This window comes from Tiliqua scincoides, chromosome 7 (assembly GCF_035046505.1).
Source record: "Tiliqua scincoides isolate rTilSci1 chromosome 7, rTilSci1.hap2, whole genome shotgun sequence".
NCBI lineage: Eukaryota > Metazoa > Chordata > Lepidosauria > Squamata > Scincidae > Tiliqua > Tiliqua scincoides.
In genome coordinates, this window is record NC_089827.1 from 74,504,139 (window position 1) to 74,523,267 (window position 19,129).

The 19,129-nt window shown below is 41.2% G+C and overlaps 1 protein-coding gene across 1 annotated transcript in view; it reads right to left on the bottom strand.

Annotated features, from left to right (window-relative positions):
• TRHDE (thyrotropin releasing hormone degrading enzyme) overlaps positions 1-19,129 on the bottom strand; it is a 253,931-nt gene that overhangs the window by 81,328 nt on the left and 153,474 nt on the right. The window contains exon 6 of the mRNA XM_066634507.1: positions 9,918-10,055. Within this exon, the coding sequence (XP_066490604.1) occupies positions 9,918-10,055 (138 nt within the window). The remainder of the gene's footprint in view (positions 1-9,917; positions 10,056-19,129) is intronic.

Sequence of the window (19,129 nt, forward strand, 5' to 3'; positions counted from 1 at the left end):
TTTCAAAACTTAGTGCTTTGCACCCTCTCCAGTCACACCACTGGTCTTGAGAAGTTCAGTATCTTTTCATGCATTTTACAAAAGAAGAGAGAAAAGCATTAAGCACTGGCCATATAGAAAAATCTGGATGACCGAGGGCCAGTACTCTGAAACATTTTTTTTAATGGTGGTGGCTATGCAGTAAACCCACACAAGTTGACCTGGAAGGAGAACACATGGAGTCTGGGGAACTCATGTTGTGAATGTGAGCTCCTTAGCCCTGTGCAGGTGTCCACTCTCTTATGGAGAACATGTGAGAGGTTTATCAAACATGTGCTGCTTAGAATCACATTCCCCAGTAATGCACACCCTAGCCCTGCTCCTACCACGTTCACATGAGATTGCAGAAGCAGATGGTGAACCTATGGAGAGTTTTTACCCCTTAAATGTTCCAGCTTTCCAAACAAGGGAGTAGAAACTCTGCCCACATTCACTGTCTCCTTCTAAGGACAAATGCGGGACATGGGTGACTGCGTGTGTTCTTGGAGGGATGCACTAAACTGTGCATTCTTGAAAGCCCCATCAAACAGCGAATGTCTGCAAAGGACTCTTGAAATGCACGGATCTGAGGATATCCCAAGAGAAATTTGTTACAGCAAAGTCACAGCCTGGTTGTTTCAACACAGAATCACAAAGGCTGTGTTCACATGAATAATGTGAGCAATGTGCACTGACTAAAGGCCCTTAACTCTGATTGTCATCCCAGCTTCCTTTTTATTTTTTGCTAAGGGAGAATGAAGTCATTTTATAGCTCCCAGGAAGGAGAGTAGCAGGCCCATCTTCTTTCATTTTATTAAAAACAACAACTCCGAAGTCATTAATCACTATTTATCTTTCAAAACCTCAGACTGCTCTGTGATCTCAAATCCACTTAAAAATTAGTACAACAGGTTGCAAATCTCTCACGCAAGACAACGCACATTACTTCTGTCATTTGAATACCAGCCAATAAACAATATCCAAGTCATTTTTACAAAACAATCACTTTGTTGACACTAGACAGACGCAGCTGGGTGCCAATATGAAAATTAGGTTATTAGGAAATTCACAGCATGAATTAAACTTGGAGAACAAAGCATGTCAAATGTGAATCATCATGATAACATTAAAAAGCCCCGTTCATAAAATTAAGAAATCAGATTTGGTGCCTTTGTGAATTTCTTAAAAATGTAATTTGGCAAATTCCCTCTGCCTGAACATACACAAGGAAGCTCCAGTGAAATCAATGTGATTTCCATGTAATGCACACTATTTAAAAAAAAAGGAAAAAAAACCATGGAGGCAGCTTAAAGCTGCAATTTAAAGCACCTGAAAATAAGCAGCAGTGAACTTAGTGGGATTTACTTCAAAAGAAATGTGTTTAGGATGAGACATTAAGACCCACTGAAACCAACAGGACTTGAGGAACACAGATAAGTGTTTGTGATCCTTTATTTGAATGGAATTCAAGCACGCTTTGCTTTTACTGAACAGTGTTCACATATCCAAGTTGTGATTTTTTTCCCCCCTGATCAGGAACTTTCTGCACAGACCCTCACAATTTTCTATGGACTCTTTCAAGTTTAAAAATGTGTCTTAGCAGGTGTAGGGTGAGGTAGAGGTCGAAGAACCTGCCAAAGCAAAAGATACAGGGAAAATGGAGTGCATGTGCCATATGAGCGAAACACAGGCAGTATTTTTTCAAGCCAACTCTAGCAGTTGGGGAACCCTTACAGGAGTTCTTCACCCAAATGGTACAGAACATATTCGGTTTCATTATACGCTGTGCAACCAGCAAGACTTCAGAGGGAGGAACTATTTTAACAAACAACTACATCTTGGGATTATTTAAATTTTTCTCAAAACTGCTAAACAATCTGTCAAGAATAGGTGCTCCCTGAAGTTCAAATTCTAAATTCACATTTAGAAAGAAAGAAAGAAAGAAAGAAAGAAAGAAAGAAAGAAAGAAAGAAAGAAAGAAAGAAAGAAAGAAAGAAAGAAAGAAAGAAAGAAAGAAATCCATGAATCACCATATGTTTTTAAATTCTGTTTTTCCAAAAAGTAAATTCTTCAAACATCTAATAAGAAACATGTCTTCTGTCGAAATCAAATTACATTTTCCAGCAAAGGCACAGACCAACATTTGTCAGATCATGTTTAACTCTTTCCTTGTTTTGGGTGGTAGGAATCAGTTTAGTCAAAGAGGTTAAACACATGGGCTGCCCAATCCTAAACTGTGCTGGCATAGCCAGGCTTCACGGCCTGCACTACATCCAGTGAAGCCTAGGCTGGAGGTCTCCTTGGAGTAAGGGGATAAAGTAAAGCCTCAGATCTGTGCCAGCTACATAGGGGGTTTCTCGGATTTGTGCCAGCTATATATTGTGCCTGTGTAGGGCTGCCCAGGCAGGGGTTAGGATATGGTGGAGGAGGCCTCTGCTAGCCCCCACAGGGCCTTATACTCCCCCCATTATGCCCTCCCCACCCCAAAATGCCCTCCAAGCTGTCCTTCCACCACTGTCATCCAGCCCTCGCACTACTCAGCACTGTGCCGGCCAGTTCGGGGTCCATATGCAGTGCTGCTGAGTCGGCACAAAGCTTTGTGCTGACTCAGCTAGCTCATGAGTAGTGGCAACATGTCTTATGGCATGTTGGCAACACTCTCAGCTGGCGCGGGGACGGTCACATGGGCTAAAGTAAAGGTTTGGATTGCGCTGTAATTGATTTCCTAACTAATGCTGAACTTCTTTATAGCAACAAAAAGGCTTGATAAACAAGAGTGCTGCATTGTTTTGATGAAGATTCCCCCCTACTCTGCATTAGAATGGGAGATGAGCCCCCCGCTCAAACCACAGAAGATGTGGGTAAACTATTCTGCTGGCAGGTTTTATGACTGCTGGTTATTGCAGCTGCAAAATCTGCCAGCCAGGAAAGTTTGTTTGCAATGCTAACTGCACAGCATATGGGCTCTCAGGGACAAGTGGAGTTCGCCAGCCTTCACTGACATAGATGGACAACAAAAAGGTCATGTTAGCCCAGTGGAACATGCTCCATTTTCTGTGCCCTCCATAAATAGAACAGTTGCATCCTTCCTCTGAAGAAAAGGGTGATGTCACCAAAAACTACATCAGCATCTCACAGGTGAAAAGAAGGTGCTTTTTTCTTGCATAGCTAAGAGGCTGCTCTGTGATTTGTCTGAGAAAATGCAGACAAATCTACCTGACAGAGAAGGATAAAGTGCAGCTCTGCCTCCTGGTACACTTTACAGTACAGAACAAATCTTTTCTGGGATGGCTGCTGACACGCTGAAGATAAAATACATCTTAGAGAAAATGTTCAGAAGGGGAAGTCTCATGAATACAATCTGACAATGTATCTGGGAGAAACAAGTTTATATTTTATTTTATCTGTCAAGGATGCACTTTCTTGGTGGAATACAGTTGATAAGAGCCCACACCATGTGCTGGATGCCAATTAAAATTCCGGTAGTTCTAAGGAGTGTGCCAAAGTGAATGAAATTCATGAGTGAATGAATGAGGAAATCAGCATACAAACAACACCCTTCAAATGGACTTGAAAATACGTCCTTCGTGCCTCAATATAAACATTAAGAACAAGCTGCTTCACTACCCAGGCAAATTGTTGCTGGGTCCTCATTTATATATCAACAGTTCCACTTAGTCCCTCCACTAGGACCTCTCCTATGTGTTCTAACACAACTGACAAGGACAAAAGCACAGTATATTTTTTCATTAAGCATCCTTATGAGAAAATCTTCAAGGATGGGCAAACACAGGAGGCTGCTGAAATTATTTATACAGATGGGCCATCACTGAAGTTCAAGTAGAATACTGAATAAGAATAGCATTTCAAATGCTTTTCCTAACTTCCACGTCTTCATTAACTTTAGGCATTAAATTAGCTCCATTTAGTGAATTAGTCGTGTCCCCAAAATTAAAAACATTCACTGTGATGGAATAATATTAGGGGGAAAAAAATGTTTGAATTTGATGTGGCAGCACAGAAGGCTAGGAAACCTCTTTTTACATACTGCTAAGTGAGAACAAAATGTGACATTAACATTTGGCCTTAGAAAGCAACACATAAACAGAGCTAGTAGCTTACCAGTTGCTACCAAGAAAACAAGCTGCAGGAGCAGTGCTTCATATTGATTAGATGTGGGCTGAAGCTGCAACCACAGGGTTGCAAGAAGGCTACATCTAGGTGCTGCATCAACAGAGGTAAGAGTACCAGAGAGACAAGCCAAAGACACAGGTCCAGCTTCCTGTATCGCACAGTGGCCCACCCGATGCCTCAACAGCACATAAGACAGAAGACCTGTATCCTGTACTCCCTTGGATCTGACATTCAGAGATAGAGTGGACCCTCAGTTATTTGCAGGGAATCTGTTCCAGGACTGTCTCCTGCAGAAACTGAATTCTGTCACTAATGAAATCAGGGGGAGGGGGATGCAGATCAGAAATGCCTTCCAGCCACATCAGGGAGGGCTTCTGAAACACAGGGCAGCCTCTCCACACCTCAGAACACCCCCCCCCCCGGATGTGCCTAGAGGTCACTTTCAGTCATGTGCAGTCGGTCCTCTGAGGCCATCCAGCTGCAGGCTCAGCATCCACAGATATGAAAAGGGGTAAGGCCATGGAGAGCTTTCAAGGTAGGGAAATTTTTTTCAAGGAGATTGCACTGCCTCACAGTAAGGACAGTCCCTTTCCTGCTGTGCGATCATTTCATTACAAAGCAGTGTGACAAGGCAGAGAACATCCCGGGTCGCACATCTCAAGGTGGATCTTGTCTGTCTGCATTGAACTGCTTTCAATGGGATGCACGTCTAAATGTGCTTCCTTATTCGCATTCTGCAAGAAGACTAACTACGTAAGCAAAAAACTGGACTGAGGATATTGAGCATCAGCCCAGTTGTCTTGTCAACTGGCACACGTCCCTTCCCTTTGCAAACATTTTCTCACCTTTTCAAGTCTCCTAACCTCTCTGAAAAGTTTTTGCTTAGCTCTAGTTCTTAAACATTGCAAAATTGGTGCAGAGCATCCCTTTTTTCTATCTACTGATGCAACAGAGTAGTAGACATTTTTGATATGTGGATAATATTTCATGTTCAGGATTGAATTCAGTACTGTCAGATTTTCTGGAAAGGGAAACCCTACCTTTTCTTTTCTGGAAGTGTAATCTGACTTTATTTTGCTCCAGCAGTCTCAAATACTGCATAGCCTGGCCTTGCCTGAACTGTGGTCTTTATTATCCTCAGGGGTATTCACTCAGCGAACCTGATCCCCGTGATATCTTACACAAATTGTCCATCTGTTCAGCTGGCAGAAGACAGGAACTGGAGGCGATGAACTGGTTGGAGAATCTCTATGTATGCTGAAGCACTTTTGGGGGGCCCCACCTCCTAGGTCTGTTTCTAGGAAACACTTTATGCACTTATTGCTTTCCACCAAAGCACAGAAGAGGAGATACTAAGTTTCCTCAAATGGATATCCTTAATTTTCACTTACTAATTGTAATGCTTAAATGAGTGGCCTGAAACTAGCCTGATCTGGTGCAGCATTCAATCCATCCCATGATAGGATAGTAACTATCCCTGATTAACTGCTCCATGACTTGCTTCCTGAGGTTGTTTTTTTTCCCCTGAAGGAAATTAGCACATTGTGAAAAAGATTAAAACTTTCTCACATCTAGTCTAAACAAATGTTTCTCAATGACACTCTTCTTAACCACTGGCTCACCGCTCCTTTTTCATACTACTAATAATAATAATACATGTATTTATATACCGCCTTTCTTGGTCGTCAGATTTCTCCTCAGACTTTATTCAAGGCGGTTTACATAGGCAGGCTGTTCTAAATCCCCATAGGGATTTTTAAAATCGAAGAAAGATTCTATATTTCAAGAACCACAACATTTCAGATGGATCTTTCTGATCTGGTATCACATTCTGGCCTCGTTTCCTCCCACGCAAGCTGATAAGCAGCTCCTTCATCTCTCACATGGAGGGCAGCCAAGACGCTTCTTCGCTCACACCAAAGAGCAGGTGGAATAACTTGGCTCAGCTTGTCAGCTGCTTCAAGGTCACAACATTCACGGTGCCGGTGGCCTTGAACTGGCGACCTGAGGATGTTATCTTTAGGCAAACGGAGGCTCTACCCTCTAGACCAGACTTCCTTGCCTTCCTGCATTATTGAAGCAGCTTTCTTTTTTCTATGTCACAAAAAAGCTAGATTATGTATTTGTCCAGTCATCTAGAACATATCACCCAGGGGCACTCTCTCTCTCTCTCTCTCTCTCTCTCTCTCTGTGTGTGTTTCACATGAGAAAGTTACTTTTCTGTACATATTAAAGGCTTCTTTAAAAAAAAAAGGTTGATTTTGTGTGTGCATTCCTACAGACACCTTTCTTGTTTCTTCTGCCAAGTCTTTCTTTGGAAGAGATGCTGAGGGTTGGTGATTGTTTATAATGAGGGCTATTTCACAATCCTATCTTAACTTCCCCTCCTTTTTGTGGCATGCTGCATTGGCTAATCCTGAGTATGCAGATACAATACTGCAAATTCAGCCTTGCTTTGTGGGGGGAAACACACACACCCAACAATTGATGAAGGATTTATCCTTCATGACTGGGGTTTTTTTTCCTGCAAAAAAGTTATATATATATCTAAACACACACAAAGTGGATCCAGTGGCATAGGCAGAGGAGATACAAAAGTTTAGCAGGAGCCTGAACATGCTTTGCAAGTGGCCCCTCCCCCCCCCCGAGCCATTCTGGGAGGTGGGAGCAAAACGGAGCCATTCCCTTTGACTGCCTATGCTCTCCATTCTGCATCCACCTCCATTTTGCTCCCAAAACTGGAATGGCTCAGAGGGCGAGGGGCAGCTTGCACAGCATGTTCAGATACTTGTAAAACTTAGTGCTTTGCACCCGCTCTAGCCACACCATGGGTAGAGTCACAAAAAGCAGACATACCCAACAATCAATGAAGGATTTATCCTTCATGACTGGGGACTTTTCAGCAAAAGAGTTGCACTGGGATGAGGAGGAGAAAACAATTAAAGATAATGAGATCACCACCAGGATTGCAGATGCACTATTAGGGGACACTTCACATATTTTAGAAGGTACGTATTGCCAATACAGCAGATACCCACTTCGCAGGACAGATGGACATACCTATTCTGTACTCCACAAGCATGCTGCAGTGTGCTGTCATAAAATGGGAAGTCTTTCAGAAAGCTTCTCCCCAATCATGCACCTACTATAACTGTAATATATGAAGCAGTCCCTAGTTATTATTAACAGTATTTATATACCGCTTTTCAACTAAAAGTTCACAAAGCGGTTTACAGAGAAAAATCAAATAACTGAATGGCTCCCTGTCCCAAAAGGGCTCACAATCTAAAAAGATGCCAAGGAATACCAGCAGACAGCCACTAGAACAGACAGTGCTGGGGTGAGGTGGGCCAGTTACTCCCCCCCCCCCCGCTAAAAAAAGGAGCACCCACTTGAAAAAGTGCCTCTTACCCAATTAGCAGGGGTTTATAACATGTTTTAGTTTTCAACATGTACACACTTGTAACCAAAGAGGTTCCATCATTTGGAAGAAGATGTCACTTTATGATTTTTTTCTCATCACAGACATTCTTTATTATGCTCGGGGGGGGGGGGGAGGAAGTGATGCATGGGTCTACTTATTGACTTGACATTTTCTATGTATTTTGTAAATAAATAACAATATTTATTACAGCTTTCTTTAATTATATTTTGATCCTGGAGATAAAAACTACAATTATCATTTTAAGAATTGCTCAGATAAAATGCCGCTTTTACAGAATTTATCTGAACAGTATGAAAAACCAAAAAAATGGAAGCACTATTTCTTAGTTGTGGGATATCAGTTTCACTTTGCTGCTGAACTAAGTTAGGCTGTTCCCTGAGAGTTTTGCATCCTGACGTTACCATGTGTAGCCGTGGAAAGCAGAAATGGCAAGTACATTCAGTCCCACAGCTATTTAAGCAGCAAGAATAATAATGTTTCTTTCCAAAGTTCATAAAGAAAAGGAGAACCAAGAGAAAACCCTAAAATACCTATAATAAACTATTTTATTCTGAAACTGCAAAGGAACTTTGAATAGTGGTATTCTTGACAGAAACTATATTTAAGAAAATGTAGACAAAATACTTCTGTGTATAATTGGAAAGCAATTATTAGAAGATATATTCTAATAATTCTTCTATTATTCTTCTAGTATTCTAAGAATACTTCTGTGTATAATTGGAAAGCAATTATTAGAAGACATATACATAAATGTATGACAAACTAAAAGATTAGATTTTTTTTAAAGCAAGCCTATTTTACAAATAGACTAAAATGTTAGGGTCAAAGGTTGTCTGCCTGGGAGTCTAGTCTAACCCCTGGCTGACCTGTTATGATGTCAAGAACCTTTATAGCATTCTTACTTCTAGGCTGATAGATCAATTCTGACATACAGTGTCCCTTCTGTAAGAGAAGTGACAATGGGCGAGACCAAACTTCACAGAGAATTAAAGAAAAAGAAGAACAGAGGGAAGGAGGCTGAAGTGAGATGAAAGTGCACTAAGAAGGTAGAAGGTTTGAAGAAAGAGGGTCACAGTTGACATCCTTCAGTCTCGGAAGACTATGGTATCGAGCTCTGAATAGTGGTTCCAGAACAGTGTCCTCTCCAGTGCACGAAGCCTGGGTAAAGTAGGTATGGAGGATAGGCTGTTACCCATGCAGCAAATTCCCCCTCTCCACGTCGCTGAAATGGTCCAATGGAAAGGCAGAGGCCAATACGGTTGGTTCCAGCAGCGTCGCAGGAGTTGCCAGAACGTGACTGTGTTCAGCCATGAACTGCCTCAGGGACTCGGGCTCCGGATTTTGCCTCAAGGTTGACTCCTGAAGCCTCTTCCATAACTAGATGTAGCCACAAGGCAGTGGAGGTTTGGGATCAGAGTTTTCCTTCTCTCAGATGAGCTGCCTTCCCAGGCTAATGAGTCCCATCTACCCGGTGGCTGTTTAGTTGCGTCTTACAACAAGTCCAGCCAAACTGAGGGCCTATTCTTATCTCCAGCCCCCAGGGTCACAAGATACATTGTATTAAGCCATTTCTGCCCAAAGTTGCATACAGGGACCAAATGTGTACACCTGTGGGCCAGGCAGAAATGGGTTAGTTAACTGAAGACTAAATCACTCCACATCTTTATAAGATGTGATCTATGTCACAAAATACAGGGGAAGCTTACTGGTTGCAAATAGATAATGAAACAAAGCTTGGGTGAGGATGAAATCTATGCAAGTAGTTTTACTTGGGTGTAAATATTCTGGTACCCTTGCGACCTCAAGTTAAAGGGAAGGGGAACCCTATAAACATCATAGATGGGAAGAATCTGGGAAGGTTCAGATATGAAGCAACAGAATAATCACCACAAACTGGTAACAGGAATAACATTAATATGGCACAGTGGACAATGAAACTCTCTCTCAATTAAATGGTACATTTTCTTGTTGGCAAATCATGCAATTTACAAATCCCTTTCATTTGTTATATGAAGAACCTTACATTGGCACTTCAGGCAGGTTACACTGCCAAACTAATCCAGTACGTAAAATGTGTACGTAAAATCCAGTTGTAAAATTTGGTCCCTCTTTGTAAAAATGGATAGAGGACAAGGTCTCTTCTTCCTTTGGAGTTGGTCACCCCTCTTATGTGAGCAGGAGGAGGATGTTTGTCATACAGAGCCTTTTTCTTGCTGTGGAGTAGTCCTGGTCATGTTATGCAATATATCTATGCTGTGAGAACAACTGGATGAAAAGGTGATAAATACCAGAAACACACACACTTTTTTTCTATCCCCACCTTTTTGTAGGCAATCCAGTCGAACACCCTGTCAATATCTGTGGCTTGTTGCACTTCCTGTGACACTGGATGTGAGCTGGCCAGACCATCAAGCAACATGACTTCATGTAGGACATCTGTCAGAAACCTCTGCTTCTCCTGAAACACAGCAAAACACATTCATACATTCTCAGTTACATGGGGAAAATCTCTCTCTCTCTTATTTTATATATAAACTTCAGAAACCATATAAATCTTCAGAAACCATATGCCCACTGTAGGCTAATTAGCTTCCCACATCCAAAAGATAGCCACTCCTAGTTATGTGCAGAGCACTGCTGAACCCCACCACCTGTGCAAAAGCAATCAAGCAGGTAGCTACACACCAGTCTCCAGCAATCTCCACAAGTCTCTAGAAATCTCCAGTAATCTCAAACAGTCTCAGTTCCTGAGTTGTGGCCACCATTTACATAGATATCTTTTCCCCCCACCTCTCTCCTTCTGCTCCCACCTTTGTTAGCTCTCCTCCTACTCCCTCACCTTCTCTGTCTTTCAGACACTACTTTTATTTCCAAGGTGTTCATTTCCTCCACTTGGTTGCAGCTGTGACCCACACCCACTGCAATTCAAAACTCTGGTATTAACTTTATACCCCCCAGAACTGTCAAAACAAGGAACCACTGCTGACCCATACCATCTCCTTGAAGGAGTCTTTCACCTTTCCACTACAAATCCTAAATAGGGCTTAATTGCGCTTCCAGGTGTCTGCATCACTGTGGGAGTTGGGGAGGCTGGCACAAGGGTGCACACCAGCCTCCCTGTGCAGGATCAAGCCGCTACAGAGATAAGTTCATGTTGGCAGTGGGTTGGTGGCAAGGGGGTTTGAAGAGGGCGCTTCGTGGGCATTCTGGGGCGGGGGAGAGCAGGCAGTGAGTGGACCGGGCCCAGGAGGGGGTTGGGACCAGCCTCCAGCACTTAGGTCAGATCCTAACCCCCCTCTTAAGCAGCCTGGCCTTACACTGGGCTGTTTGGATCCGCACCAGCAATTTAGCTTTGGAGTTGTGCCACTGAAGCTCTAAGAAGTACAGTGATGTAATAACAGTAACATATGCGGCTATTTTGAAGTAAAGAAACGGATAAGATCAAATTGTTACCAAAAAAACACTACAAACATGTCACCAAAAAATGGTACATTTTCTTCCAGCAATGAGCACCACTCATTCCATGCTACATTTTCAAGCACTTTAGGGAATTAAATGCCTTTCAGGACCCACGCTTCTCAAAGTGGCAGCAATTCTTTGCCATAACTGTGAAGAGAGGAGCTCCGTTCTCTCGAGTTTTCAAATCATGTATATATAAGATAAGTTAAAAGTGTTGGTTAAGATTTAATAACTCATCATTAAATTATATAATTTTATGTTTATCTAAAGTGCACAGACTTCTGAACTGATGTTGACCTACTGATATATTGCTCTTCTCAGTGCTTTGCATTTCTTTAGAAAGCTACATAATAGAGAGATAAAATAACAGTTTGATTAGTAGCGTCTTCTTGTAATTTCACATATGGAAATGTTCTGGTTATCAGTGTGCTAATTCAAATTATACTGCAAGTCAACTCAAAAGCTGATCCATTGCAGATCCATCTGGAAATTAACTTTTATGCAAAAATATACAAGAAATGTATCTGGAGATGATTATATGGGTATTGAACTACTGAAAACACTAGGCCTAATCATCCATCACACAGGTGGAGCTTTTAAGCTAGGTGCATGAGATTGAGCTTTGAATAAAAATGCAACGGCTTGCTACTTACCTTTCCTGCAGAATTAGTTGAACTTCTCGTTAGCTCCTTTCTAGGAAATAGATCATTTACCTTGCAGATGCCTGACCTTGGAAGCTAAACAGGGTCAGGCCTGGTTAGTACTTGGATGGGAGACCGCCTAGGAATACCAGGGGCTGTAGGCTTATACCATAGTCTTTCGAGACTGAAGGTTGCCAACCATCATTGCTTAAGCCCAAATTCTATCCTCTGCCACCACTGCTGATGCAGCCATGCCAAAAAGGTTAATGCTACATCCAATGGTGGAGAGGGATGACCCAGGGGCAAATGGGAGATAAGAAAAAACTAATTTTACTACCCTCTGTGTAAACCCTGAGCTGCCTATGACTCCCCTTGAACATTCACCTCCTAGTTTGGTGACATGTCCAAGGAGAGAAAAGGGCAGGGAAGGTTAAAACAAAGGGGATAGAATCTGTTGTCTTGTGTGCTCCCTGAGGCATGTGGTGGGCCACTGTGAGATTCAGGAGGCTGGACTAGATGGGCCTTTGGCCTGATCCAGCAGGGCTCTTCTTATGATCCGGTGTGGGCCAAGATCCAATGTCCACCCCTCCTGTTTCCTTCCTGCCCCCAGTTCCTCTCCCTCCCTGCCCAGTTAAGTCCTCAATCCCTCCCACAGGGTACCACAGGGTACCACAGGTCCTCCTGCCCACTCCCACTGCTGACTTATCCCACCGCGGCGCGGCCAGCACAACTCGCCATTTCTGGCATTTTGTCACTCTGTGAGCAGGAGAACCTGTGAACACCTCTGATAGGGAGGGGTATTCAATTTTACAATAAAGGGAAAGGAAACTGAAGGGAGACTGTTCACTTCAGAACGTTCAAAGGGAATCTGACACAGAACAAATGGGTACAAATAGGCTCCATCTTTCATTCGTTAGCCACTTGACAGAACTGAGACCTTCTATGCTCTAGTCTCCTGGCAGCCACTGCTTATTTTCTCACAATTCCCCAAAATAGCATCAGTTACATTTCAAGTTGCCCAGTGACTATCTGGACAATTTTTTCAGATTCCTCTTCCAAGAATGCAGATTCTTGGAAGAGGATTCCTCTTTTCAGATTCCTTTTTCAGATTCCTCTTCCTATCAATGCAGCATATACTCTGACATGCCTTTTGTCCCTCAGGAACTTCTCTGATTGGGGTGTAATCAAGCCTTTTGTGGAAGGACACTCTCAAATTCAATCAAGTCCACAAAATTCCTAGATGCATACTGAAAAAGAAGCTTGAGATACTGTTGTCCACCCAAACTGTTTTTGTCTTCTTAGGGCAAAGCCATATTTGTTCCATATCTACCCCTGACCTGGAATCAGAACTTTGTCACTTCTCAGTCCTTTGGAGGTGCCCAAGCTGCTGTGTGTTCTGAAAGTCTCTTTCTCCATAGAGACTCTCTAAGTCATTTCTTTGCTAGACTGTCCCATGGATGGGAAGTTCCTTGTTTTGTGTTACCCATGCCATCAGCCTATTCCATATTTTTCAAGCTGCATGAAAGTTTAATCTATATATATATCATGATAAGGATAATGCAATTTGGGAGTCACTGCTCTTGGTTTTATGATGCTTATTGAGACATAAACAAAGACTTAAGATAGTTAGCATGACAATAATACAATACTTGAACCAGCCATATGAAAAATAGTTTCTAAAACATGATATGAAGTAGCAGGACAAACAAATACAACAGTGGAAGAGAAACTGGATTGTATCCAACAGTAGAACAAAGGGAATAGCACAATGTAAGTCATAACTGATAATCAGTATACATAAGAGATCAAAGGGCTGTGAGTTAAAGGAAAGTCTTTGTTCTGGGAGAGCCATTCATATGGTTCACAGCGTCAGAGACCTGTGTGAATTTAGCGGTAACCTAAAAAGGTTTTATTATTTCGGGGATGTTGGTGTTATCCAAAAATAAAAATTGATTTAAGTTGTGTTATGTGTTTTTTTTTAAATTAACATTTTAATCAATTTTAAAGCATATTTAACAAGTGTAATCACTGTCACATAGGTGGTTTATATGTGTTTTACTTCGTTTTTAACATTTTAGACTGTCCCTAATAATTTTTAATAAGGTCATTCCATTCTCCACAACATGTTCATGACAAAAATGTATGGTTATATCTCTTACAATATAGCTAGTTTTTAGCAGACATTAGAAACAGGAAAGGGTTGTGTGTACTGTCTGCTAAAAATTATATATCTGTGCACATAATGGCTGTAGGACTGAACAAGGAATGTGACTCATTAGTAGGCTGCATGTTCACAAATAAAGGTTTAATATTCAGAAACTCTGTACTGCAATTTTTTTTACATAAAAGACTAAATTTCCCCTATGCATTTCCATGGTTTCCCATTACAGTATCATCTATTAGCCACCTTCCAAGTTGATGTATGTCATCGATGAATCTGAAATGGGACTATTTATTTGTTGACTCCCCAAACCTATTAGTGAGCTGTGCAAAGATAGGAGCACTTGTATGAAGTTCATTATCCTCCATATCTCAGCTGTGCTTCACATCCACCTTTAGAGAAGATGAAGATAGCACCCAATAGTAAAGAGCTATAACGGAAGATGGGGCAAAAGAAAAATAAATTTTAAATAGTATACACTGATACTAGGGAAAGGAGGTCTGGAATTTCTTCCCAAAAACTTTCACAGCTGCAAGACATGAACACAATGAAATGTGTTTTCATTGGGTCAGCAATTGGACATCTATGAGTTTCCCAATATGTTTTTTGTCATATTTAATTGTAAATGACTTTGTTCTTTCTTCTATGGTTAGCATAGCACAAGCAATATTAGAGATTTATTTCAATCCATGGTTACTAAGGGAAGATGTCAAGCTCCATGTGGTATTAATTTAAAGTTTCCTTTTTAGATTGATTATTTGGTAACATTGATTATTCTTGATCCTTAGTCAAGAACAGAGAGATGATGAAAGAGGACTTTTGAAAGGGAACTGAAAAAAATGAAGCTGTTCCCTCACTCCCACCCCAGTGTTGAGACAGCATGATATTTAGACTGGGCTAGAAGGAAGCTGGCTACAGCTCCAATATAATATGGCAAAATAATAATGAAATAAATCAAGGTAGTCTATGTAGTAAAATCTACTTCCAGAACTTTTAATACTTCTTATTCTGATCTGTCTCGTGAGTTTTAAAAAGTGTCAGAACATTTTACTGAAGGAGATAAATGTTTCAGCAGGCTGTTTGAGTCAAAAGACTAATCAGAGCCTTCATTTTTTTATTATTATTTTAATCCTTCCTATGAAGAAGATTGGCAATTGAGACCATTCACCTGGGTCTTGGGCTGTGCACTCTGAGATGCTCTGCGTATTTAGTTCAATGAACTTTAGTTTAATGACATTCCATTAATATTTATTTTTATGCTTAAACAAGTCTGCCAAGCGCAAGTTTTTTAAAAAAGGGAAATGGTGATAGCAGATATTTCAGAGTTAGGCTAGTTTCAGTTTCCAGAAGAAATGACAGAATCATCTAGAGCATGAAGTTCTGTTGTGTGATGGATCACTTAGGGAAAGATGAAGGACATTTGCATGATCGCTGGAGCCCTGTACTTCAGTTTTCCTGGCAATGTTATTGGATGAGTCAAAGTCAAGTATGCCAGGTCAGGGATGGCAGCTGTACTGAATTTTTTCTCCTCCCTTGGTGGGTTTATTTTAGGGGAAGGATACTCTGTCTTTCTGATACTTGTTTCTTAAAAAAAAGAAAAAGAAAAAAAATCATGTTCATACTTGCTTGAGATATGTGTTAGAGGCATTTGATTAAAACATGTATCTCCTGAAACTATGATCATGTCATGTTTTTTAAAAGAGAGACAAATATGGGAGAGACACAGAAGCCTTCTAACAAGGGGGGGGGGCTACCAAGAAAGGATGAGAATTCAATGCAACTGCCATCACTGATGTACTCTGCCTTGACTCATTCAATAAACTTGTCAGCAAAGCCAAATTCTTATAAAGTGAAAGAAAGGGAGAAGGCCACTGAGCCCTGCGAAATGCTTTCTCAGCACTGAGTGAGGTAGTGACTGCTAAAGCATTTGACACTTGGTATTTTATGGATGAAAAGGGGAATCACTCACCAGCAATGGCTTTTGTCATAGTCTTCTCCATTATGTTCTACTAACAGAGACATTCAAGGACAGAGAACATGCCAGCTTCACCTACCCAGAAGTAGGTTCCATAAAGATCTGTCAATAAAGTCTGGCTATGCCAGATTCCAATGTACTTTCTCTATTACTAGATATTTTTTAAACGGTAAGAAATACAGAGATGGGGGAGATAGGGATGCCTTATATACCTTATAGAACCCTGTGTGTGTGTCTGTACTTATGTACATACTCACAATATTGGTGGTATGAATTTAGAACAATATGCAAACTAGTTTTTAGAAAAGTCATATGGCAACAGTAGGGCAAATAATTCCACTCACACAACCCTGTGAAGGAGACTATATTTTAGGAGACCAAATCCTCTGTATGTGATTTGTGAAAATGTACAAGTAAAGCATGTGGGGTGATGAATTTTAAGCCTGGGAATACTGAGGGGGGGGGACGACACAGCAAGAGAAGAGTTACTGCAAGATCAGGCTTCCAGATATCTAAGCTGTTGATCATTTCAGTCAATCACACTAGCATATTTTCATCTCTAAAAATACCCAAGAAAAAGACTCTGCCTTTCAGGAAACAGCCAAATCAAAAGTGGGGATGCAAAGTCACACACTTTCCCCTGCTCACACAAGGGATGTCCTTGTTCACAATCACAAAATCGCAAATAAATAAAGCTAGTCATCATTTTCTACATTGTAAGCAAATGGAAGGCCTTTCCAGAAGAATCTGTAAATCTGCTAGAAAAAGTCTTGCCAGGTAAATAATAGCTTGCAGCTGTAGAGTGAAAATGCACAAAACCTGAAATGAGATGTTAGAGGCAGGAGCTGAAAGGATATAGTGGAGAAAAATAAAGGCAGAAGAGCACTTACAATACTCTAATGATAATGGGTTTGTGTACAACAATCTCAGATCCGGCAGCAATGCAGCAATGTGTGGTGTACAGTGTATACTGCACAGTATACAACAAACTAACATCCTAATAACCTACTAGGATATCTAATATTCTACAGTACTGGGTGGATTCGGATTATTAGTAAACAATACTCATATCATTTATATTGAAAGCTAATATAGGTCTCTAATTTGAAGTAAGAACAAGCAGCTTTTCAAAAGGACAATCCTATCTGCTAAGATCTGGAAACCAAGCAGAATCTCCCTGGAAATAAGTAACCAGAGTTTGTGGAACTCTTTTGTTTAAACACTGATTATAAGGGATGTGCTGGTAAGTCTTGAGTCACGAGTCACGTCTTATCACTGCCTTACTGACTCAGCTTGACCTTAGAGTCGTAGCGCATGGCCCTCGTGAGTTGACTTTAGCAAAAGTCCTTTGAGTCACAAGCCAGTGACTTGCGCAATCATTTACTGTGCAATCCTATGCATGTCTACTCAGAAGCAAATCATATTGCATTCAATGCTGCTTGCTCCCAGGAAAGTGTGCATAGGATTGCAGCCTAAGACTTCCAAGACTCAAGTCCTTCAGTCAAATTTCACAGAAAATAAGGGAGGTGATGGTGGGGGCTGTGTGTGTGGGGGGGTTTCTCATTTAAAGGTACACCCCCCCTTAATATTCCCATCTGCATTCCAGGCAGAGAACTGTGTGCAGAAAACTTCCACTTCATTTGCATGCCCCCTTCCACCTCTCCCTGGCTTCTGAACATATTTTTTTTCATCACCACATATTTTCACTTCCTAAATTTCACTATCATGCCTAGTTTGACCCATCAAACATTCAACAGGGGTTTTGTTTTTCCCCTTGCATTGGCACATTATATGAGGACTCATGAGGGGAATGTCATTTACATAGTTCTGAATATTAAAATTGGTTAATTGCAGTTGTCAAATATGCTCTCTTTTTGCAAGGCAGCTTCTACAGAAAAAAAATTATTCTGTTATGAGCAGAACAAATGACTCTGGTAAAGCAAAGATAAAATCCAGAGTATGGCCAATGTAATCTATGACATTTCACTATGCTAAAATCATCAAGAGCTCCCAGATTTCATTGCATTTATAATTAGAAATACTTCATTGTAATTCAAGATGAGTTAAAAAAAACAAAAAAAAAACTTAAGATAATAAAATGTTATCACTATGCTTAGGTGAATAAAGTATATTTACATTTTTAAGACATATGTCAGCTTTGATAGAGGCTTATTTTGCATTTTTCCTAATGCAATAATTAATAAAATACAAATACGACAAAATAAAAGAAATTAAACTTTAACAAAGAGAATATTAATCTTCAAATAACAAAGAGAATTTTATCTTAAAATCAGGTAGCATCTGCGTCCAACTGTTCTTATAGTACCGTAAAGCATGTTTGCCAAGAAAAAAGCTACAAACTTTGATTTAATACCCAATGACACATTTCATATACTAACAAGCTAGAGTCAGTGAGTCAACCGAACTCCAGTAGGTTTTAAAAGAAGTTGTTTTATTTGTTCATATTAATGTGGTAACTGAAATGAAATGCTTTAGGAATCTGACAATGGGCTGGGCCTTGAGCACAGCGCACTGCCAGCCACCATTTTGGAGCTGGTGCCACTTATAGCGGTGGCCTGTGCCACAGCCAGCAACCAGCAGGTAAGCTGGTGCAAGGAAATCGTGTGTGGGGAGGGCATTCCAGGGGAGGAACTGGGGAGTAGGAAGGAGGCAGGAGGGGGTGGATACGGCAGCAATGGTGCATACCAAATTCCTTCTTTCAAAAAAAAAAAAAACACCTATCCCTTTCCTATCCTCGGACACCAAAAGAGGTGCTGTATGTCTGTGGAGACCCATAGGTGGCCCCAGAGCTTATGCAATGTTTAAAAAAAGACCTCCCATTTGCCTTTGGGTGGACCCCAACATAGAATGCAGCATACATTTCAGCATCCCTGCATCAGTGCTGGTGGCAGGGGATGGAATAAGGGTCGCGCAATAGAACTTGCAAGAATGCTTGATGTTAACTATTCAATGCCTATCTGAATATGGCCCCTGAAGAGCTATATTAACTTCACAGCACAATCCACGCCAGAACAACCAGGCAACATGGCCTGCGCTGTATCCCACACAGGTTAGGAGCAAGTTATTTTAGCCCTTACCCCAAATAATGCCCCAGCCTGCTCTATGGAGCTACTAGGATCAGTGCCAGCTGGCACACACCTGAGAAGACCATGTAGGGCTCTCTGGCCCAGCAGTGGTGGTTAAGGTGTGGTGTGCACTACCGCTGCTAATCTCACCCCCCCCCCACCTGGGCCAGATCCTCCCTTTTCAACCCTACCCCCAGAAATGTTCCCTTC